General features: G+C 30.4%; 2 protein-coding genes across 2 annotated transcripts; both read left to right on the forward strand.

Annotated features, from left to right (window-relative positions):
• The first annotated feature begins 8,316 nt into the window (after positions 1-8,316).
• Positions 8,317-9,902, forward strand: LOC131606446 (protein ENHANCED PSEUDOMONAS SUSCEPTIBILITY 1-like). The gene has a single exon (XM_058878672.1). It carries the CDS (start codon positions 8,360-8,362, stop codon positions 9,680-9,682), a length of 1,323 nt encoding a protein of 440 aa, XP_058734655.1. The 5' UTR covers positions 8,317-8,359; the 3' UTR covers positions 9,683-9,902.
• A 9,504-nt stretch (positions 9,903-19,406) lies between these two features.
• LOC131606447 (protein ENHANCED PSEUDOMONAS SUSCEPTIBILITY 1-like) lies at positions 19,407-21,002 on the forward strand. The gene has a single exon (XM_058878673.1). It carries the CDS (start codon positions 19,498-19,500, stop codon positions 20,824-20,826), a length of 1,329 nt encoding a protein of 442 aa, XP_058734656.1. The 5' UTR covers positions 19,407-19,497; the 3' UTR covers positions 20,827-21,002.
• The last annotated feature ends 3,772 nt before the right edge of the window (positions 21,003-24,774 follow it).

Genomic DNA, 24,774 nt, shown 5'->3' on the forward strand with positions numbered 1-24,774 from the left:
TAACTTTGGAGTTGCATCTTCAATGTTTTATTTTCTAGATTTTTTTAAGAATTCGGAAATACATCTTCGAAGACACAAATTTAGGGGTGTTTTCGGAGATGCATATCTGAAAACACCAATTTTTGGGTGTTTTTTCGAAATGCATTTTCAAAGTAAATTGCCAATAGTATTTTCGAAACCCATTGCCGAAAGCGTCTTGAGTTGGTACTTTCTATTTCCTTTCCGTCGATTAGGGGTGTTCAAAACCAAACCAACCCAATAGAAAACCGCAAACCAAACTGAAACCGCAAAAAACTGCATTTGGTTCGGATTAGTTTGGGTCATCTTTTAACAAAACCGCACGGTTCGGTTCGGTTTGCGGTTTGTATTTTGTAAACCGAATCAAACCGAATAAAACCGCATTATGTTACAACCTAACTTTTACTTAACTCACATCCAACCCAAACTTAAACCTATTATATTTTAGCCTTATGATTACGAACAATATTATCATCCTTACACATATTATTTCAGACTCAATCTTCTCGAATCTCTAATAATTTTATCGCACCTTCTTTGCCACATACATCTTCCCTCTTCTTCTATAATATCTACTCTCTTATATTCTTTCTTTTTCACCTTCTCATTTTTATGTATATATTCCGTATTTCAGTTTCGTTTTTATCGCACATCTTCTCTAATATCTCAACTTTTTTTTTCTTTTTCACCTTCACTAATCTTTCGTCTCTTCTATTTTTTTTTGTTTCATTATAATAATTTTTATATTGTTTTATGCTATTATTTTATGTTTAATATTCAACTTTTGTCTAATTTAATTTTTACATATTAAATGAAAAATTGTTGTGAAAATATGATGAGTTTTGTTATTTGATAGTGTATGAATGTCTAAATACAAAATTATGTTTTCATCTATATATTTATGTATGGCTCAATAAAATATTTGTAAAAAATCGAACCAACCGAACTAAACCAAACCGCATTAGTTTGGTTTGGTTTGGTTCGGATTTTTTTTAAAAGCCAACCGAACCAAACCAAACTGCACGATCTTTTCTCTTGCGGTTCGGATGATTTTTTTCATCAAAACCGCCCAAACCGCACCGCGAACACCCCTACCATCGATAGCTTGTAATTTGTGATGTTGATTTAATTTGTCAAAGTTGTAAATCTTTGTTTGTTTCGAATATCGTTCTTTGCTAGCTTTGCGAGTGTGATTGTATGGTAGATTTAAAAACATGAACAAAATAGATTTAAATATATATATATATATATATATATATATATATATATATATATATATATATATATATATATATATATATATATATATATATATATATATATATATATATATATATATATATATGGCATATCTTATAAGAATGTCATATTTATATAAAAATTTACACATAATCTACACCATTTATTTTAAAATCCAATGGTTCAAATTCATTCCCAATTCTCTGTCCTATGGACGCCTCAAGTGAGAACATTTGGTTATAGTAAAAAATGTGAACAATCAATTATAACTTTTAGATTCTATTAAATGAAAGTTGTGGTATAAATTATATCTTATTTAAAATAAACATGCGACTAAATGTTGCACACAATCATTTTTCTCAAATCTCAATTAATTAGAGAATCTCTATGAATAAAATTAAATATATTTATCGAAATAATTTTAGTTTTAAATTATAAAAAATTATTTAGAAATAAAATTACATAATTTTTACAGTAAAATATTTTTCAATAATGATTTTTATGAAAATCATTTCACTATAATTTTAAAAAATAATAATTTTTAAAAAATTCATAGAAAAAAGATAAAAATATTTAAATCCAATTTTAATGAGTATTTATTTAAACTATTTATTTTAAAAAAATTTAAAAAGTTTTTTTCTGTGCCCAAGATATGTGATGCTAAAAAAATTCATAGTTTTAAAAAAAATCTATAACAAACAAATATATATCATACAAATAGTGATATTAATAAAATAATTTTATAACAAAATGTGATATAACTTTCTCTATAATATTCATATTTAAAAAATTTAAATGCAATATTGGAATTTTTTTAAATAACCATGTATTAAAAAAAACGCAAATAACCACGTTTCGGAAAAAATTACGCAAATAACCAGGTTTCTGAAACCCTTAACATCAAGGCGCCATCTCACATGGCTTATTCTTTTTTTTAGCCCTAGGCGCCATCTGACATGGCACACTCAGTCCAATAAGCCATGTCAAATGGCGCCTCCTTTCAACTTTTAGGAGGAGGAGCCATCTCATATGACTCCTCCTTGTATATGTGTCTTCTATAAATATTAAGAATGATAGAAAGAGAAACCAATCCAGTCCATTAAAATTAACAAATCAAAATTTAATGGTCGTGATTCATTGTTCTCATTTCTCATAATAACCAAGTGTTCTCACTTGAGTCGTCCCATATATATATATATATATATATATATATATATATATATATATATATATATATATATATATATATATATAAAAGGACGTATCATATGAGAATGACATTTCTATGTGAGAATATGAGAATGAATCTGGACCATTAGACTTTAAAATAAATGGTAGATATTAAGTGTCAATATTTTTTTCTCTATCCTTCATCATTTATTTTAATAATGGAGGAGGAGAGAAAAAAAGATTGACATTTAATCTCCACCATTTATTTTAAAATGTAATGGTTCAGATTCATTCTCATATAAATTACCCATTCTCACTATGATGGTTAGTCCCAGTTAAGTTGTAGGTAAACTTAAAAAAAGTCTTATATATATATATATATGATGGTTAGTCCCAGTTAAGTTGTAGGTAAACTTAAAAAAAGTCTTATTCAATAATTTTTTGCTACATAAAATTCATAATGAGCCAAAGTTAAATCATGACTATTTTTTTTTAAAATTCTTTTAAATTTTATGGTACGTCTGATATTCTTGAAATCTTTATAGTAATTTTAATTTTATATAAATCTTTTAAATTGTGATTATGATATTCTTTATCTTGTTTGATTATAGAAAAACGACTGACAAAAAACAAAGGTAAATACATGGCCAACTATCTCAACATGCTTCAGTTTGGAGGGATATAGCTAAATTCTCGCGAGTAGTAGGAGAAAATTCTCGTACTATTAAAGGATTGTCTTCTTGGGGTCATGTATCTTTGGTTCATGACACTGTACTCAGTGCTCCATTCATGCTCCTGATGCTACCACACCTGGTAGTTTTCTTGAGGTCTATATTACATGTCACTCCTTCCTCGTTATGCAAATCATATTGTCAGGAAGACGTTGAAGATAAGGTAGCATAAATATTTAATTACTATTTTAAATATATGTATATTACTCATTGAATTGTCTTACGTTGATGTATTTATTTTTGCAGTATCATGAAAAAATGAAGTGTATAAACCATGCTAAGAAGATACCAAAGATGTCGCATCCAGATGAACCATGGTTTCAGGAAGTCTTTGATCTATTTGGACTGAAGGACTTCTATAGGAAAAAATTACAGTTATATTGACCATGGTCTTTTGAAAGCAATTGTTGAGAATTGACACACAGAGATGTCGTCATTTCATCTTTCTATTCGAGAGATGAATATCACCCTCGATGATGTATCACACATCCTCCATTTTCCGATCACATGAAGATTATTGGATCACTATACAATTCCTATATTTTTGGGCACTCAACCTAATCACAAAATTCATCGTATTATTCTTTTTTCTCATGTAGCACATGTATGATTCCTTATGGACTTTCAACTAATTGATAAGATGTTGGCAGACAAATGTATGATTTCCTCTCCCTTACATAACAAAGATGGAACAACGCGAAAGCAACAACTATCATCACCTTTAACATCTTTAATTCAGTCAATGCATATGTGCATACAAACATGCATATATTCAATGTGTATCATTTTTGGTAAAGGTGGTGAAGGCGACAATTTACTAATGTGAGCACCCATAATATAACTTTTTGGATTGTGAAATTAAATAACCCGAATAAAATGAGTCGACATGTTCAAAATAGAATGATGATTGCTTGGTTAAATTGTCGCTCAGTGTTGGTTTGACCTTTTTAGGAGTACCTTTAGTTTTTACCAGCACCACAAGTGGTTTCATATATGTAGTTTATGAAAAGGCTATCTTACACATTTTCTCTTTGATGTGCAATTTATGTTATAACCAACTTTCAAAAATCTCTCTTGAATCACCTCCCATTTTGTCATAATAGAAATATATGAATTGCCATCCTTGATCACACCATTATCATCAAACCAGAGCCTTTTCCAGTGCATGTAAATCTCATCCTGTCATACAGGTTTATCACGTTTTATCTTCTCGAAAATTAAACAAGCACACGACATACTGTATATTCTTCTAAGTGTACAACCACACTTGGAGATATTTGGATTTATTTTATTTGCTCGCACAACTTTATGATAAATAAAGTTCAATCCTGCTCGAGATGTATTTTCAGCCAACTGTAAATAGTAATTTTTGTTTTTGAATTTATGTTCTTATTTAGTGATGCTGCAACCAAATGATGTATGTATCTTATTATGCTGATTTTGAATCATTTGGTTCACTAATTTCCATTCCTTACAAAAGTCCCCTTTACTATCTCTCAACCAATTCTTCAATATAGCATGAGAGAAATCAACTCTATTTTTTATGCTATTTCCAAAGTGTCTAACTTAATCAGTCCATGCACAAACAATTTTTTAATTCCCCTGATCTAATATCGTACTTTTCACATAGTTCAAGAAATTTGGATATTTTACACACACTATTTTGATATGTATGAAAAATTTGATATATGAATCCTCTATATAAGCAGAGGTTGTGACATTCCAAGCATATATTATGCTTTTCAATATCTAACTAGGTTTGACCATTTTCATGTCTTTATCCTAGATTTATTTCGTCCCTACCGTACACTTAAGTCTACCTCTTATATGATACCTACACAATAAAGAATATGATGTAGGAAATATCATTACAAAGGAATTCATCAATGCTGTAATACGATTTGTGACAATCACCCGTGGCATTTTTTTGTGGATATTTCAACATATTCCAACTAATTTCCAAAGTCCATGTGACATTATCCTTTATTTCACATTCCAAAAATGCAAAGCCAACCGAGTAAGTCATCTTTGTGGAATTAACACCAACAATTTCCAAAAGAGGAAGCTTTTACTTTTTGATCTTGTATGTTGAACATATTATAATTAAGTACCATGGGAAATGTGTTGAAAACTTGATGGAATCAAGATGAGTCCAAAATATATCTCGAACAATTTTCCATCCTCCCACACTCTGTACCTAGATACATAATGATCATCATCCAAAAACTTTAATAATTGTTGCATTTCAGATCTTGGACCCATTATCGCCTTATTGTTTTGTCGGAGAACATTGTATTCTTGCTTAATATTTGAGATACTTTTGGGTCTTTTCCTTTTCAAAGTTGTGATTATGTTTTTGGGATGAACTATGTTCAATGTCATGTCAGAAACAAGTTTATCCTCTTCATAATTTAGACGACATATTATCAGATAACTAACTAATTTAAGACACAATCTAAGATTATGTATACCACAAATCACATTAAATGTCCATGTATTACTCGATCTGTGATACCCACACAACTTAAAAAGACATCCATATTTTCTTGTTCTAGTGTCATCATATTTTAAATTTCGGATATATTCTTTATACTAGTCACTTCTTTCGCATCTCACGGTAACAAATGCATGTTTTCTATTAAAACCATAATTTGACCTCCCGATAACAATGAAAAACATAAATCTTGCAGTTAGCGTGCAAACCCATTGAAGCACATGTTCATGTATGGTAAACTCATGTTTATTGATAAATTCTTTTCCAACATCAACATATACGACACATTGAAGCATATATATGTTCACGTAAAGTAAACTCATGTTTACTGGTAAATTCTTTTCAAACATCAACATTTAAAACACATTATTGGGGGTAATTCCAGATCACCATCCTTAGATGCATTAGATTTTTTATTTTATTTTTAAAATTTGTTGATTTGTAAACATCAACAACTTGTTTATATTGATGCATAAATATAAATAAATACTTCCTCCAATGATTAAATCATGAACCAACAAATTACACCCATTTAACTCAACTAGCACATACTCCATCCATTCTTTATTATAAGCAAATTTTACTTTTTAGATTTATTGATTAATTGATGTACCTGGTCTATACATTGATTAAATACATTAATTATTCAATGAACTTAAAAAGTCAAAATTTTCTTATAATAAGTATATTTGCCTGGTTCTCTTCCCCTTTATCTATGTTTGCTTAGTAGGTGGTTTGTTGTTGTGATTGTTGGCTCGTTTTGTGGGATTTTCTGTTTTGGTCTTCTCTTTTGTATTCGAGTTAAGCACCCCTAGTGCATGATTTTAATACATCGCCTTTGCTTAGCAAAAAAAAATAAAGAAGCTACCCCACCATCCCGTTAGATGCATTAGGTTTGATCTCAACATCACAATGCACCACAACTATAACTAATAAAGAATAAGACAATTTCAATCAACATTCATAAAACGAGAAAATCAATTTTCGGACCAATCCTTCAAGGATTTGGATTACAATTTTTTGACTATGCGTTAATGTTACAAAAAGAAAAACAATTTATCACAATGATCATCAATGATAAACATGTGCAATATCTGAAATTTTAGTAGATTTTATGTTTTTTGATGTCAAAATACAAAAGGATTGTGTTTGTAAACAAATTTTTTAATAAGAACGCAAGAATTTTTTGGAAGAATTTAAGAAAATATGTTATGATCATGAAGAGACATTTGCATGATTTATACACCAAAAAATGCAGAGTTTGTTTTCCTGTTCGAGTTAGTCTAGATTTCAATTGTTGAAGGGTGTGTTTGGAGATTGTAATCCGGACAAATATTTACTTGTATTGGATGCATTTCAAATGAAGAGATTTGTTGTATTGAAGTATTTTTATAACATTGGGTGCGTTAGAATTTTAATCTTCGAACAACACAAAAAGTATTTTCAAATTTCTAGAGTTTGGAAGAATTAACAAGAGTGCAATGAGCATTATCCCATATTATATTCTTTGTAATTGCTAATTAAGTAAAAGATAATTCTGAATCATAATCAATAAAACCTCTTTTTTAAACATAGTGGCATCAGGCCCGGCCCAAGGGCAAGTCGAGCAAGGCCATTGTCTTGAACTTCATTTTTTTGGCTCGAGGCCTCCAAATAAACTAGTAAAATAATATATTTTTGCAAACGGTCAAAAAAATAAATAAATATATTTTTGCAAAAGAACTATTAGACGTGTATTTTGATATAGCCTACAAGTAACATAACTCTCCTAAATCTAACACCCAGCTGTTCGAATCCTGCTGTATAGGTTTTGAGTCTTTATTTTAATAATTAATATGGTTTAACAAATCAGTTTTCATTCAATGACATTGACTATTTATGTAATAATATATTTATAGCATAATTAATTATTTGTTTTAAACTTTCATAAATATTTTATTAATAAAAATAAAAATAATATTAAATTGATATAGTTATATTTTATTTTTATATGTAAAAATTATATATAATTTTGATTTTAATATCTTATCTATTTTTGTTTGGTCATAAAAAAATGTTATTATTGTTTATACATGAGTAAAAATATATATTTTTAATGAATAACTTTAAATTAATAATAATTATTTTTTATATGTTTTAAATTATATAAATATAATAAGTAGTTATTTTTGCCACTGTGACATAACAAAGTCCTCTCTTTTTATTTAATTGAATATCGCTCATACTCTCTTCAATATATTCATTTATTTATAAAAAAAATTAATATTTTTATCAAACAAAAAGTTTTAAAATAAAAAGACTTTTATATTCACAATTAAAAATGATTAATTCAAAAATGATTAATTCAAAAACCTATGCATTTCATTTCTTGATAACAGTATGGAGATTCAATAAAGAGACACAAACTTTTATATTACAATTAAAAAGGAACAAAGTATCTTTCTATGTGATATAACCCATTTTAAAATGTAATTAAAAAACAAAGTCAACGTTTAACAGAGTGATTGTTTAATTTTTATTTCTTTTTTAACCAGCTATGCATCTACTTAAAATAATTTCAGCAATGTTCACGATTTCTGTATTATATAGCATGTTGAGGGGCAATAAATAATTGCTCTATGAATTATTCAAAGTCTTGCATCCATACCAAAAAAAACTATATATATGAATGTGTTCCTCCAAGTATAATACAGCCTGAAACAATTAAATGGGTGTTGTGAGAGTTCTCTCTACCGATACAATCAAGGCACCAAAATCCAGTGACAGAAAAATTGATTTGACTCCATGGGATCTTCAATTTCTATCTATTTTAACCAACAAAAAAGGTCTTCTTTATCACCATCCACCCGTCGCAAACCAAATCCAACAACTAAAACACTCTCTATCCTCCGTTCTTGAATTTTTTCAACCTCTTGCAGGTCGTCTCAAAATAACGGAACACAAAGATAATATTATCTCGTGTTCCGTTATTTGCAACAACACAGGTGTTCTTTTTATTCATGCTGTTGTGGAAAATACTTGTGTTGCTGATATCTTAGAACCTATCTACGTTCCTTCAATTGTCAATTCATTTTTCCCTTTTATCGGAGTTAGTAATTATGAAGGTACATCACAACCATTGTTGGGTGTTCAAGTCACGGAGCTAGTTGATGGTATCTTCATTGGTTGCACATTTAACCATGTGGTTGTTGACGGAAATTCCTTATGGCATTTCATCAATTCATGGGCTGAAATTTCACGTAATTCTTGTCATCATCATATATCCAAACTCCCAATACTAGAACGTTGGTTTCCTAATGATATTCAACATCCAATTCAATTTCCTTTTACTATGGATCCATCTGATGACGGGTCCAGTTCTTCACCATCTGAAGATGAGAGACTCAATATATCAGAGAGAATATTTCACTTCAAAAAGGAGAAAATCTTTCAACTAAAATCAAAAATCAATACACATATTGACAGTACCATCAAAATATCCTCTCTACAAGCGCTTTTAACTCATGTTTGGTGCTCCTTTGTTCGTTCCAAACAATTTGACCCACAGGAAGAAATTCATAACAGGTTTGCAATAGGGGTTGGAACAAGATTACTTCCACCATTGCCAAAAGGTTATTTTGGAAACACAGTTATAGGTTGCATGGTTACCATGAAAGCTGGAGAGTTGTTGAAGGAAAATGGGCTTCGTAATGGTGCTTGGGAGATGAACAAGTTAATTGCTTCATACTCTAATGAAAAGATAAGGAATCATTACGAATCTTGGTTGAAGAATCCAAATATTGTAAGGTTTAACGGCATACTGAATAATAATTTCTTAGTCATAAGTAGTTCTCCACATTTTGATGTGTATGGTAATGATTTTGGATGGGGAAAGCCAGTGGCAGTTCGGAGTTCAATTAAAGTAAATGGACTTGTTACTGTGTTTGCTGGAGTAGAAGAGGGTAGCATTGATCTTCAGCTATGCCTTCCTTACAATATTTTAGAGGCAATGGGAAATGACCTTCAGCTCATGGATCTTGTGTCCAATTGATGCAGAGTTGACTTAAGATTTATTATTACTTTTTTGAATTTAAGTTTTAGATTTATTTATTTATTTATTTATAAAAAGTGTGATTAACAGTGTGTAAATTTGATTGCTTTTCATGAGCACGAATTTGTACTTGAATTATTCTAATGTGCGGCAAGTACTCAATTATATTTAAGAGATATAATAAGATAAATTATTTTTTGTTTAAAAACTTAGAGCTATGCTTTCTAATAATAAATGTTGTAGACAAGAAAGTTTGAAAGAATTTTTTCATAAAAATTTAGCCACGATTTAACGTTGATTAAATATAAATTTTCAAGAATAAATATTTATTTAGGGTTGTTTTTGGGTCCGTTCAACCTAGTTTATTGCATAGAGTTTCAAAAAATTGGGAGCCTCAAAATTTTAAATGAAAGGGTTAAAAAATTAGAATAGATAAGCACTTATATATATATATATATATATATATATATATATATATATATATATATATATATATATATATATATATATATATATATATATATATATATATATAGTTTGCAAAATAGGGTACAATTCAGATGTTGTAGTCCCACGAGGCGTACAAGGGAAATGTTGCCTGTTTTATTTGAGTGTAGGTGCCATGCATTTATGTATATTTGGATTTTATTACTTTAAAAAAATCATACTAATTTACAAAAGCTATTGTTAGCTGGGATTTTCGACAAGCCTCTAATTCCAGCTAAGCTACGGGAAAGATGAAGGAACTATGGATGAAATTTTTTCAATGTTCAAGAGCGTGGTCAACACGCATGCTAGTGGCAGGTCAACATAAAAGTGGGGAATTAAGATGTCGAGATCTCGTTTAGAAAGAGAGTTAGGGACTTAATAATTTTTTCAAACAATAAGTGGAAACATTTTGATTGAGGCAGTTGAAATGCATGGACATGGTTGAATAACTACTCTTTGGTCATGTTCGTGTTAAAAGGGCGTGTGGAAGCAATTATCATAACAGAAGACATGCAAGGGATAACATGATGTTCAGTGGAGAAAAGCCCGCCTTTAGCACTTAATTAGAATAAAGGGTGTCAAATTTATTACCATATTCGCAAAAACTCAGAGTACCAAGCGAAGAGAGAAATGAGTTTCAAGAGTGCAATATATGTTTGATCACCAATTTCCATTTATGCAAGGCTTTACTTTTAAATTTACTTTATGTTTATGTGTTTTTCATGGTCGAACTATTTACATTTTCAATCATAGTTTCACTTTAACTTGCTTTTGTTTTTGCAACATGATTTCAATCCCTGTTGAAATCACTCACACTCTTACTATCTTTACATTATTTAGAAAACTTCACGCACATTGTTCAGAAACTTCCTAGCCGGTCTCGTCAGTAACCTTTAACAAGAGACTAACGTTGTTTACAAGTTTTCGGGGTAAACAACTATCTACAAAGATTTTAACCTATGCACCAAAAGCGTATATGTATCATTATATCAACCAAATTTTTAATTACAATGATTTTCGTATATAATCGAATGAAATTCATAAACAACCCTTAAGTCAAGCTTTGTTTTTTATGGTTATTTTTTTGTAACTTTTAAATTTTATTTCATTTTTTTAATAATATTTATAGATCATAATTAAATATTTAAAAGTACATCATGCTACCAACTTATTCATTATTAAAATTTTATGAATAAATATAATTCATTATCATTTATGAAAGCGGATTCTCGACAACTGCTTTTTATGCATCATTCTCTAACTAAATTCATTGAATGCAGTAAAACAAAAGAATGAAGCATAATTTAAGAAAAAATTACAAGTCAATTGAAATTAAATCAAATATTCAATATATTGAGTTAGAGTGTGCTGCACAAAAAACAATCGACTAGGATCCATTTCTATCATTTGTGGTTTGATCTTTTGTTTTTCTGTTGATTATAGACATATATATATATATATATATATATATATATATATATATATACACACACACACACTATTAGAAAGCTTCCATAGTCAAATGAGTCGTGGTTTTAGAAAGTCTTAGAGCGATTTGGACTAAAGGTCTTTTATAGGACATGATATAGTTATATTGACCATGGTATTTAAACAACATTTGTTGAGAGATAACATGCATAGACGTCGTCATTTCATATTCCTATTGGTGAGATAAGTATCACCCTTGACGAGGTATCATGTATCCTTCATTTTCTGACCACATGAAGTTTGTTGGATCACTCTATAATTCATAGGTCTGAGACATTCGACCTAATCATGAATTTCATCATATTATTTTTTTCCCATATAGCCTTGTGTATGATTACTCAAGGACAAGTGTATAATTCTCCTCTCCCTTACCTAGCAAAGCTTAAACAATGTGAAATATGTAGTTACCGTCACCTTTAACATCTTCAATTCGGTCAATGTATATGTGCATAAAAACATGTATCTCTTCAATGTGTATCATTTTTGGACGAGTCAACGGATGAAAATCCGAGTTGAATGAGTTTGAGTTCGATTTCGGGTGCCACTCGATATTTCGAGTGCGGGTTTGGGTAGTGTGAAACCCGCACCCGAAATCACACCCGCTTATATATATATATATATATATATATATATATATATATATATATATATATATTGTGAAAAGTTGTAGAAAAATTGTAGGAAAAATGTATTTTATATATTTTGTTGCGGGTTCGGGTTTGGGTGAAAAAAATCTGAACCCAACGAGTGTGGGTGTGAGTGTAATTTTTCCACCCAAATAGTCTTTGAGTTCGGATGGTGATTTCGGATGCGGGTTTGGGTAGTGTGAAACCCGCCCTTAACCCGACCCGTTGTCATCCCTATGATGTTTTGCTGATAAGAGCACCCTTGATAGAACTTTTCTTAGATTGTGAATTTGGAAAATATGGATAAAATGAATCAACATGTTTGCAATAAAATGGTGACTACATGGTTGAATTATGACTCGGTGTTTGTTTGACCTTCTTAGGGTCACACTTAGTTTTTATCGGCTTTGTAGGTGGTTTCAAATTTGTGGTTTTTGGATATACTATCTTGCTCATCTTCTCTTTGATATGCAATTTCATATTATAATCACCTTTCAAAAATCTCTCTTGAATCAACACCCATTCTGCCATAATAGAAATATCCGAATCGCCATCCTTAATCACAACATCATCATTAAATCGAAGACTTTTTTGGTATCTGTATTTTGATTTCATTTATATACGTTACTTTGATTATGTATTTGACATTATGACCGATGATTTATACGATGTATTTTTTTGATGCACTATATTTCATTGCCTTTGAATTGCATTACTTTAATTTACTATAATTTGATGTTCCATTTTTGTTATAAAAATTGAGTGTTGGAGTGAAGTGTATTTGATTTGAAAATATAACAGAATGTTATGTATGTACATCTACAGAACACTCTGTTTTTAACACGTTTCGTAGATGTACCTACGGAAAAAACCAAATTTTGTTTAAAAAAAATATTTTCGAATATGCATCTACGAAAGTTAGGGACATTATTGAAACTTCGCCAAGTGTCTAAAAGATTTAAGGGGTGTAATGAGATATTCTCTAAAAGAAATTGATAATATTTTAAAATTAAAAAGTTGTCGATATTTTAAAATTAAAAAGATATAACTCCAGTTTAAAATATAATTACAACAAAGTGTGTTTGAACGTTTTGCATGCACTTTTAAAAAACAAAGTCAATATTTAACAAAGAGTGTTTGTTTACTATTTTATTACTCCACTCAATTTAATTTTATAGAATTTTATTACTATTTTATGCAATTCTGCACTAACTTTGAAATGCAACAACAATACAAAGTATGAGACAAATTAACATATTTAATATTTCATTTAGATTCAACAAATCAATATTAAACATCGTAGCAATAGTACACAATAAATTGACTGTTTGGTATCTATGGGTTCAACAATCTTTTATATTACTCTAATACATTTTATATATTTATGGAATACAATTCATCATAATGCATGCATGTCAAATAAAAAAAATAAGAAAATGATTAACTTGTTAAATGTTCTCTCTGTTTGATCTTGGATAAGAAGTAGTGTGGTGGAGTAAAACTTCATAGATGTGCTAAACTTTAATACGATGAAGTAGAAGTATTGAGAATGCTTGAAACATTCTAGAATAAGAGTATGCTCCGATTATGCTCTTTATAGAAATTTTAGAAATTGTAGTCTGAATATTTTTTTACCATTTTTTTATTAATTAAAAAAACGACATATACAAGGCGATTGTTCACGATCCAACCCCCACTACAACATTTGTTGTTTCTTGCAACACTTGAAAAACGTTGTCAGAACTCTGAAAATCGTTGCCTAGACGAATAGGGGACGTTTTCTAAGCGCCTCCTGTGCGAGCGTTACCTATAGTCTATGGGGACGTTTTTTCATGTTCTTTGGGCACGCTTTTTGAAAACGTCGCCTAAACAAAATGAATTGGGCACGTTTTTTCATGTTCTTTAATTTATAATCTAAATATACACTAAATACTAGTATGTGTTTAAATTGGTGAACTTTTAATCTAAATATGCATTCCAAGCAAGGACTAAATGAGCTAAACTATGTTACATATATTACTTCATGGAAGATATAGTTTAAGGTTGTCTTTGTCTATATCCCAGGCTCGGTCCTAGGGGTAGGCAAACAAGGCCGCCGTCTAGGGCCTCACTTTTTTGGAACCCAATATTTCTTGCATAATGTATATGACAGATTAAGATTGAGATTGTCTCAAGTGGATATTTTACTGGAGGAATAATGTGGACATTCTTACATCGATTCCTTTTTAAAATATTATTATTGAACCAAATTGAAAGAAATTAAATTATACGCTTTCACTGCACACAAATTTAACATGAAAGAATCTCTTTCCATATATAACCACCAGTTGGTAATATCATATAGGGCTGTATTGTAATTTTTATGTAGCTGTTGCAATTTGGCTAGTTACTACTTATTAGTTATGTGCTTATATCATTACTTAACAAATATTATAATATCAAAAATAAAAGGAAAGGTTAGAACAAAACAAATAGTTAAAGATTTGAAAATTAACGGAAAACAAATAGTTAATGAGCACAAAAAATATTTAAAAAATAAAATATTTTTTATTAACAGTTAATATATTTACACAATTATAAAATTTTTATAAAAAATTTGTAATTTATAAAACATGATTAAATTGTGTGTCTTTTAATATTTTTACTAGATTTTTATAAAATATAATATTTTATCTTCTTTTTTATTAATATAAAGAAAATTTTACCATCAAATAAATGAGAAGTATCTAATTTTAGACTATTTTTAATAGATAAATCTAAAAAATAATAATATTTAAATAAAAGCTACTAATTTTATTAAATTAAGATTAATTTTTATTAAAATGATCTTAACTAATTTGCCTCAGGCCTCTGAATGTGTTGGGCCGGCCCTGCTATATCCATTCCATGATGTGTTTACTTTGTTGAAAAATTAATGTTGATTTAATAGTTTGCTTAAATATAATGCAGCCACTAAGAGAAAAATGAGAGGAAGCGAAGTATTATAGTTTCTCTTAATTACACCCATACTTTGTGCTGACTCATTACTTTCCTTGGATTCATGTGTTTTGCCCTTACCAATAAGTCTAACCAGCTGAAACTTTGAATTGATAATATCTACAAGCATTTGATCTTATCAAGTGAAATTGTGAAGGTTTCACAAACATCAAATAGATGGAAATTGATAAGGTACGATTTCTTAGGATTAAATGATGAGAAGTTTTAGCATAAACTTGAGTAGGAAAACACAAGGCTATATTTCATGAGGGGTGTGTGTTAAGAATTAAAGACAAGAACAATTTATATTCTAATTCTTAACAAATATATATTTCAATATTCTAATTAAAGACAAGAACAAATATTCTAATTAAAGACAAAAACAATTTATATTCTAATTCTTTTCAAACTCATCTACAGTACATGAAGCATCGGAATGACATGGTTCTGTTACTTGGAGATCTTTCAACTTGATTCCAGCAGCAACTTAAACCAAAAGCTTGTTCTTAGTTAAAAGTGACTTCAATTTTAACACAACTTCCTTCACTGCAGCAACAACAACAACAACAAAGCTAGTCAATAAAACGACGACGTTTCTTTCCCAAACAATGTTGAAACCGATAAAATACCTAATTGAGGTTTAACTGTGAAAACGACGGTGAACGATCTAGAGAAAAATAATCAGAAAATGAGAAAATGAAAACGCAAATTTATTAAAGAGTAAAAGAGATGAAATGGAATACGTCGTTGTTGGAAGAAAGGACAGTGATGCCAATGGACTTGAAAGCGGTGCGACGAACAGGGTTAGATTGAACGGTTACGATGCGGGAAGGGGGAAAGACGCACTAGAACTTGCACATCACACAATATTGATACAATCCATTACTCATTAACCCGAAACCCAAAATACAGATTGAAAAAAGTTGTGAACTTTAAGGAGAATGGATTGGATTACAAATCGGTAATTTTTGAAGTGCAAATTGTGTGAAGCGTTGATTGAAGGTTGTTTGAGAGAGAAATCAGTGGGAATAAGAATCAACTGACCAAAAGAATCAACTGGTGAGAGATGGTGGCACTGTTGTGGATGAGATTCGGCGGTGGGTGTTTGAAGAAGGAGACTGTTCGTTTTCCTTTCAGTTTTTTTTTCTATTTTCAATTTTTTATATTTTAACCTAAAACGTGATGTTAAGAGGAGTAATGAGTTTGACTTAATTTTTTTTCTTTGGAGTGTTTATAATTTCATTTTATTTTGGATTTTTTTATCAAATGTGGATAAATGTCTATATTATAGTTATATTATTTTAATAAGTGTCAGAAGATTTTTAATTTTTTGTTAAAAATGTTTAGAGGGAAATATTTGTTTTTTAGTGTATAAGTTTTGGAGGGAAGATTGCCACCAAAAATTTGATGATGCTAAAATTTTATGCAACATTGAAGAAATGTAGCCAAATGTCCCCAAAAATATTTCAGGGGACAATTATCAAACATTGCTACAGAAATAATATATTAACGCTATAAAATTGTCCCCAAAAGCAATTGAGGGCACAATTAACAATTGTTGCCAAAAAATTAAAAGAGTGACGCTCCGAAATCGTCCCCAGAAGTATCTTAGGCAACAATTATCAAGGGTTGCAGATATATTTTTGGCAAACAACCGTAAAACATTGCCTATACGAACTTAAGGCAAAGATTTTTATGTGTTACCTAAAAAAGTGTTGCCAAAAACAACAAATGTTGTAGTGCCCACAACTAAAAAAACTAAACAAACACAAGAAAATTAACAACCACCTAGATCATAAGTGTGACTATGTGCTTGCTAAGACTATATTGTGTGTCCATCCTCTATAAATTAGGGGTGTTCAAAACCAAACAATCCAATAGAAAATCGCAAACCAAACCAAACCGAAATTGCAAAAAACCGCATTTGGTTCGGATTAGTTTGGGTCATCTTTTAATAAAATCGCACGGTTCGGTTTGCGGTTTGTATTTTGTAAACCGAACCAAACCGCATTATGTTACAACCTAACTTTTACTTAACTCACATCCAACCCAAACTTAAATCTATTATACCTTAATCTTATGATTACGAACAATTTTCTCATCCTTACATATATAATTTAAGTCCCGATCTTCTCAAATCTCTAATAACATTATCGCACCTTCTTTGCCACATGCATCTTTCCTCTTCTTCTATAATCTCTACTCTCTTATATTCTTTCTTTTTCACTTTTTCATTTTTATGTAAATGTTCCATATTTTAGTTTCGTTTTTATCGCACATCTTCTTCTCTAATCTCTCAACTTTTTTTTTCTTTTTCTTCACCTTCACTAATCTCTCGTCTCTTCTATTTTTTTGTTTGATTATAATAATTTTTATATTATTTTATGCTATTATTTTATGTTTAATATTCCACTTTGTCTAATTTAATTTTTACATATTAAATAGAAAATTATTGTCAAAATATGACGAGTTTTGTTGTTATTTGATAGTGTATGAATGTTTAAATACAAAATTATGTTATCATCTATATGTGTATGTATGGCTCAATAAAATATTTGTAAAAAATCGAACTAACCGAACCGAACCAAACCGCATTAGTTTGGTTTGGTTCGAATTTTTTTTAAAAGCCAACAGAACCAAACCAAACCGCACGATTTTTTCTCTTGTGGTTCGAATGATTTTTTTTGTTAAAACCGCTCAAACCGCACCGCGAACACCCCTACTATAAACTATATTATTTATGATTTCATATATATATACATATATATATATATATATATATATATATATATATATATATATATATATATATATATATATATATATATATATATATATATATATGGTTTCCGTAACGGTACACTTAAGAATAGAGCTGTCAATATGGGCTACCCAACCCTAAACGGGTCGGCCCTAGCGGGCCTTGGGCTTTTCAGGGCTGGGCCAAAAAGGCCTTGTATAATATGGGCTCGAGATTTACTACCCGAGCCCGGCCCTAGATGGGTTTCGGGATACCCGATCCTAAATGGGCTTTTTTATTTAAAAAAATTAAAATAACAACTCCATGATATTTTAAACATAATACATTTTTAAGTACTATATTATCTCTTATAAATACTATAATATGTTTCTAAATACAATATATGTCTAAATTGTATAAAATAATACTTGAATATTTATTATAAAGGAAAAACTAATATAATACGATGAAAAAATGTTGATTATATTAATGTATAATATTTAAAAGAGAAAGATTGAATAAAATAGAGATAAAATTTAGTGAAGAAAAATCAATATGCTATTTTGGAGTAAGATAGTATAAATATTAATATATATTTTTAAAATTTATAATTATGCGGGCCTGATGGGCTACCCACGGTCTATATAGGCTAGCCTTAATGGGTAGCGGGCTTTTTAGGGCTGGGCTAAAAAGGCCCTGAAAAATATGGGCTCTAATTTTAAGGCTCAAGCCCTATAATTTTTTGGGCCCGACAGCTCGGCCCATATGAGCTAACCCATTTTGACAGCTCTACTTAAGAATATTCGACCTCCATCATTTCCCTTTACATCTTTGAATTAATCATTGCAATTCTCTACCCCACTCCAATAGGTCCAATTAAACACCATGCCAACTTCTCCTCAGCTCTTGACAACCAAATAGTAAATATTAATGTCTGAGCATAATTTTTTTAATTTAAAATGAGAGTTCCAGATTGACCATAAATATGATGTATTGAAGCGCATTCAAATTTTAAAATTTTATTTTAAAGATATTTTTGAAATTTCGCCGAAATATATGTGTAAGTCTCATAATGATTTTTTTTTTTTTAAATAAAACTTTTTTTATGTAATTGCCACTTGAGTTGAGTTAAGATGTATCTTAATCATAATTATTAAAGGTATTTTTTTGGTTTTATAATAAAGACAGTGTCATAACGAGATCCTCGTGTTATTAGAAAAATATTATATTCTAAATAATTGTTAAAGCTATTATTTGGTTTTAAAATAAAAACAGTGTCATAACGAGATCCTCGTGTTATTAGAAAAATATTATATTCTAAATAATTGTGTGTACGTGAGTTGTTTATTTCCGTATAGTTGAGGGACAATAAATAATTGCTCATTCTAAAAAAAAATGAAAGCGCAATTATTTAGATATGTCTTCATTACCAAAAAAACAAAACTATATATGAATGAGTTCATCCAAGCACTAAGATAGTATAATTCAGCACAATCATGGGTGTTGTCCGAGTCCTCTCTACCCACACAATCAAAGCATCAAAATCAAGTAATAAAAATATAGATTTGACTCCATGGGATCTTCAGCATCTATGTGCTACACCCAACAAAAAAGGCCTTCTATATCACCATCCAATATCATCAAACCAAATCCAACAGCTGAGACACTCTTTATCCTCTTCTTTGGAATTTTTCCAACCTCTTGCAGGCCGTCTCAAAATAACGGAACACGAGGATGATCACACATTTTCGTGTTCTATTATATGCAACAACGAAGGTGTACTCTTCATTCATGCTGAAGTTGAGAATACTTGTGTTGCTGACATTCTAGAACCCAGGTACGTTCCTTCAATTGTTGGTTCATTTTTCCCTTTCATCGGAGTTAGAAACTATGAAGGCACGTCACAACCATTGTTGGCGGTTCAAGTCACTGAGCTAGTCGATGGCATGTTCGTTGCTTGCACAATTAATCATGTGGTTGCTGACGGAAATTCCTTGTGGCATTTCATTAATTCATGGGCTGAAATTTCTCGTAGTTCTTGTCATCATCAGATATCCAAACTCCCAACATTGGAACGTTGGTTTCCAGATGGTACTCAACTTCCCATACGTTTTCCTTTTACGATGGAGTCACAAAATAATCACTCTGATGGGGCGAGTTCTTCAACATCTGATGAAGAACTCCATATATCAGAGAGGTTATTCCATTTCACAAAGGAAAAAATTTTACAACTAAAATCAAAAGTCAATACAAAAATTGATAGTACCTTCCAAATATCTTCTCTACAAGTGCTTTTTAGTCACGTTTGGTGCTCCATTATTCGTTCCAAACAAATTGATCCACAAGAACAAGTCCATAGTATATTAATGATAGGGGTTAGACTGAGATTTGTTCCACAATTGTCAGAAGGTTATTTTGGAAATGCATTTAAAGGTGGCATGGTTACAATGAAAGCTGAGGAGTTGTTGAAGGAAGATGGCGTTCGTAACACCGCCCTGGAGATAAACAAGTTAATTGCATCACACTCTAATGAGAAGATAAAGAATCACTATGAGTTTTGGTTGAAAAATCCAAATGTTTTTATACCTAAGAGCATGCCGAATAATTTATTAATCATGAGCAGTTCTCCACGATTTGATGTTTATGGTAATGATTTTGGATGGGGAAAGCCGGTTGGAGTTCGTAGTTCAAATGATATAAATGGAATTATTAGTGTGTTTGGTGGAATAGAAGAAGGTAGTATTGAACTACAAATTCGTCTCCCTTATAATATTTTGGAGGCATTGGGAAATGACATTGAGTTCACGGATGTTGTGTCCAACTAATGCAACTTCAAGATTTATAATTCATGAATAATTTATGATATTTAATTCTTAGTTTTTTCTTTCATAAAAAATATGTTTCTTGTTGATATTGTGCATGTGGTTACTTGTGTTGTGCACTAAGTTGTACTAGTATTATTCTAATGTATGGTAATTATTGGTAAGTACTCAATTCTATTGGAGAGAAATTTTAATAAAAAATTTAATATCTGTTTAAATTTGAATTTATAATAAATATTGTTTAATTTTTTGACTTAAATGCTCTGTGATCTCTCTATTTTAGTTTTTTTTATCTTTTAGTCTTATTTTAAAAAAATAGTCTTGATCCCGTATTTAATATTTTCTAAGTTTTTAGTCTCCTTTCAAATTTAAAGAGATAACAATGACGTGACAAGAATAAAAGATATTTTAAAAAATAGTATAATTAATTTGTGACAAGAATAAAAATACTTTAAAGAATAGTATTAATTAATTTATAGCGTAATGATAAGGAAAAAAAAAGGTGAACATTTTAAAATTAAAGAGTACAAAGTAGCTTTCCATGTGATATAACTCCATTTTAAAATATAATTACAGCAAAGTGTGTTTGAACGTTTTGCATGCACTTTTAAAAAACAAAGTCAACATTTAACAGAGTGTTTGCTTACTATTTTATTACTCCACTCAATTTAATTTGATAGAATTAACAATTTTATTACTCCACTCAATTTAATTTGATAGAGTTTGTTAATTACTATTTTATGCAATTTTGCACTAACTTTAAAATTCAGCAACTATTATTATTAACGTTAAATATGTTTTTAGTCCCTATAAATATCTCAATTTTAGCTTTAGTCCTTATAAAAAGTATATTAATTTTTAGTTCTTATAAAATTACTTTTGCACTCATTTTTGATCCCTCTACAGGAACTAAAACTGGGTGCAAAAGTAATTTTATAAAGATTAAAAGTTAATATTTTTTTATAGAGACTAAATGTCATTTTGGGTACTAAAAACATATTTAACCCTTATTATTATAAGCACAACAATACAAAGTATGAGACAAATTAACATATTTAATATTTTAACCCCTAAAGGTTGGTCTAGCGGTCTTGAAAGTGTATTCTTCTCAAAGTCCTGAGTTTGAATCCTATTAAATACTCATTGCGTGGGCCAGTCCATAACTTTGTCAGATATTAAAAATTTCCAAAAAAAAATAAATTAATATTTTATTTAGATAAATCAATATTTTTTTACAGCAAAAACAATGCACAAAATATCATAGACTTTCTCACATTATATATTTAGATTTCAAAAGATCCACTTTGAAAAACCACACCTAAAACTTGAAAAACTTTTTAACATTTCTTATAACACCTACACAAACCACACCTAGAACACCCTTAATTTTATCGGAACAAACATTGTTCCATTTAATTTAATGAATTGAACGAACTTCTTGATTACACCTAACACACAAAGATAAATATAAAAGAGTTGAGAAATAGATTTAATCTTAGAAAATTTACTTGATCAAGTATTTGAAGAAGGAAAAATAGTAAATCAATAGCTAAAACAAAGCATATTGAAACAAAATAAAACAATCACCAATGGAAAGGTTTTGACATTTTCATCCGAGAAAATTTTGATGGATATTTCCTTCTCCTGTAGCTTTCTTTACATAGCAAGGAGCGTTGCATTATGATATCTCGTTGACATTCTTGTTGGTGACTATGGTTCATATATTATACCATAATGCAATCATTAGGGAAATCGACGGAGAATCCAAACGCTCCTTCGTGTAACTTAGAGGGTTTAAGTCATCGTCCCAGAGGGACTGTACCTTATTTCTCAAACGGACGGAGGAGGATTCCTATTTTTTGGGCATCTCCTCCAATTCTCTAACATCTTGCCTCACCTCAAGGTCGATAACAAATGAGTGTTGTTCTTTAGTAGGAGGGGAGCTTTTGAAAGTAGGGCCCGCCTTGTCAGTAATAATGGGCTTCATCATTTCAATGGCACGAGCGTTTATGATACCTTTGCCATCACCCATATTCCTATATCCTTTCCCCTAAAGACCACTTTAGTGGCTCTTTGGGTCATCGAACCACTTCTCCCCTCGAGCAACCTTTTGCTAGGCATGGAGAGCTTTCTTGTGCAAGTATTGACCAAGTCATTGTTCGGAACTTGTCCAGGATATTCAGGACTTCCTTCTTTGTAGAAGTAAGTAACTCATAATTGTATTCATTTATGATCACTGGATCCTACAATCGGTAAAAAGGAAATCGCTCATGGCAGTCTTCATCAAACATAACCCTGTAGCTATCATTTTTCCCTCCCATCTTTACGAACGTGTCTTTTTAATTCTTGTAGTTATACAAATGAGAGGGTAAAAAGTGTTGAACATGTGACTCCCTACACAAGATATGCGGGGAGTCTAATTATGAAGGTTTGAAAAACGACAGTTTGAAATAAAATTATATTCTAAAATAGAGTTTGAAAACATTTTAATAAAACCTTTGAATATGCATTGGAATTAAAATGGAAAATAAAATAGTTAAAGAAAGAGACATAACATCAGAGATTTATAGAGGTCCAATAATGCTTAATATTTTAGAAGGTTAAGCCCAATAACCCCCCTCCTATACAAGAAAAAAATAAAGTTTCAGGTTAATTTCCAACCAAACAACGAATTAAGCAATGAAGAGGTTAGTTTTCAAGCAAGACAACAAACAAAACTTTGAACGGTTAGCTTACAAGCCAAATTGAGATTTTCCACATGCTGATCTCGAACCAACTTACAGATTTGAGTTGGCTATCCTCCTAACCAAATCGAGGTTTTACACGGGCTAACCATGAACCAAATTGAGATTTTTACCAGGATAATCTCGAACCTACTAAGTTTTTACATAGGTTGAACTCTAAAACCGAGTGAGATTTTATACCAGGCTGATTTTGAAATAGTAGAGCTTTTAAATGGACTGAGCCCAAAAAGACTATTTCCTAAGGAAGAATAGTTTACTCATGAGGAAAAAGAAATCTTGGTAAATTTACAATAATTCCATTCACCCAGAACAATATCCTCACTAAAATCTAGAACGCACTAAAAGCACTATGGCTAAAGATATGAGAGAAACAAAAATCATTTTAGAGAGATTGAGAGTGATAATATGAAAATACATAGTATATTTTGACTCAATTCACATGCATTTTAGTGTCAATTTTATATGCTTTTATAGTGTTATGCTGGTAGTTTGTGTTTATTTCAGGTATTTTACAAGTAGGAGTCAGTACGCGAGATAACGGAACGAAAATGGCGAAAAACAAATAAAATATGAAGAAAATGCAAAAATCCAACACATAGCATCCATGGCGTTCGACATTAGTCCATGGCATTTGCCATGGACCTTACATACCATGTTCTCCCCACTTTAAGCTCATGGCGTTTACCTTGAGGCCACGGTGTTCGCCGTGGGTTTTTGAACATGAGACATAGCAGAACATTTGACAGTTTCTCTCCCACTTCTTCTTACTTTTTCTCAACCACTTTAAACACGAATTGGAAGGTAGTTGGAGGCCATTATCACTATATATTGTACCCTTTATTTTTTTTAGATTTATTCAAGTTTTTAGTATGAATTAGACATATATTTCACTCTGAAAAATACCGGATTGTTTACATCGGGGAACCGGTATACCAATACTTTGCAATTCTGAATTCTACGCATGTACTTGGATTAAAAAGTTATTTAATATTTCCGTTATTTTTTTCCGAAGTATTCTCAGTTACAATTATTCCGCATTTACTTTACCGCACCGCTTTATTTTCCCGTAAGTTTTTGTTCTGGACCTACCCGACACTAAGAAGCGGCCCAATTCACGTACACCTTTGAGACGACCCAAAGACCTAGACCCAATCACTCACGGGCAGAGAAGACTTTCTCCCTACACCCGACGCCGAGCACGACGCCA

The sequence above is a fragment of the Vicia villosa genome, linkage group LG5, assembly GCF_029867415.1.
Source record: "Vicia villosa cultivar HV-30 ecotype Madison, WI linkage group LG5, Vvil1.0, whole genome shotgun sequence".
Lineage (NCBI taxonomy): Eukaryota > Viridiplantae > Streptophyta > Magnoliopsida > Fabales > Fabaceae > Vicia > Vicia villosa.

Bases quoted from the DNA above. Each gene is read 5' to 3' on its own strand.
- LOC131606446 (XM_058878672.1), top strand. From the start codon at position 8,360: ATGGGTGTTGTGAGAGTTCTCTCTACCGATACAATCAAGGCACCAAAA.
- LOC131606447 (XM_058878673.1), top strand. From the start codon at position 19,498: ATGGGTGTTGTCCGAGTCCTCTCTACCCACACAATCAAAGCATCAAAA.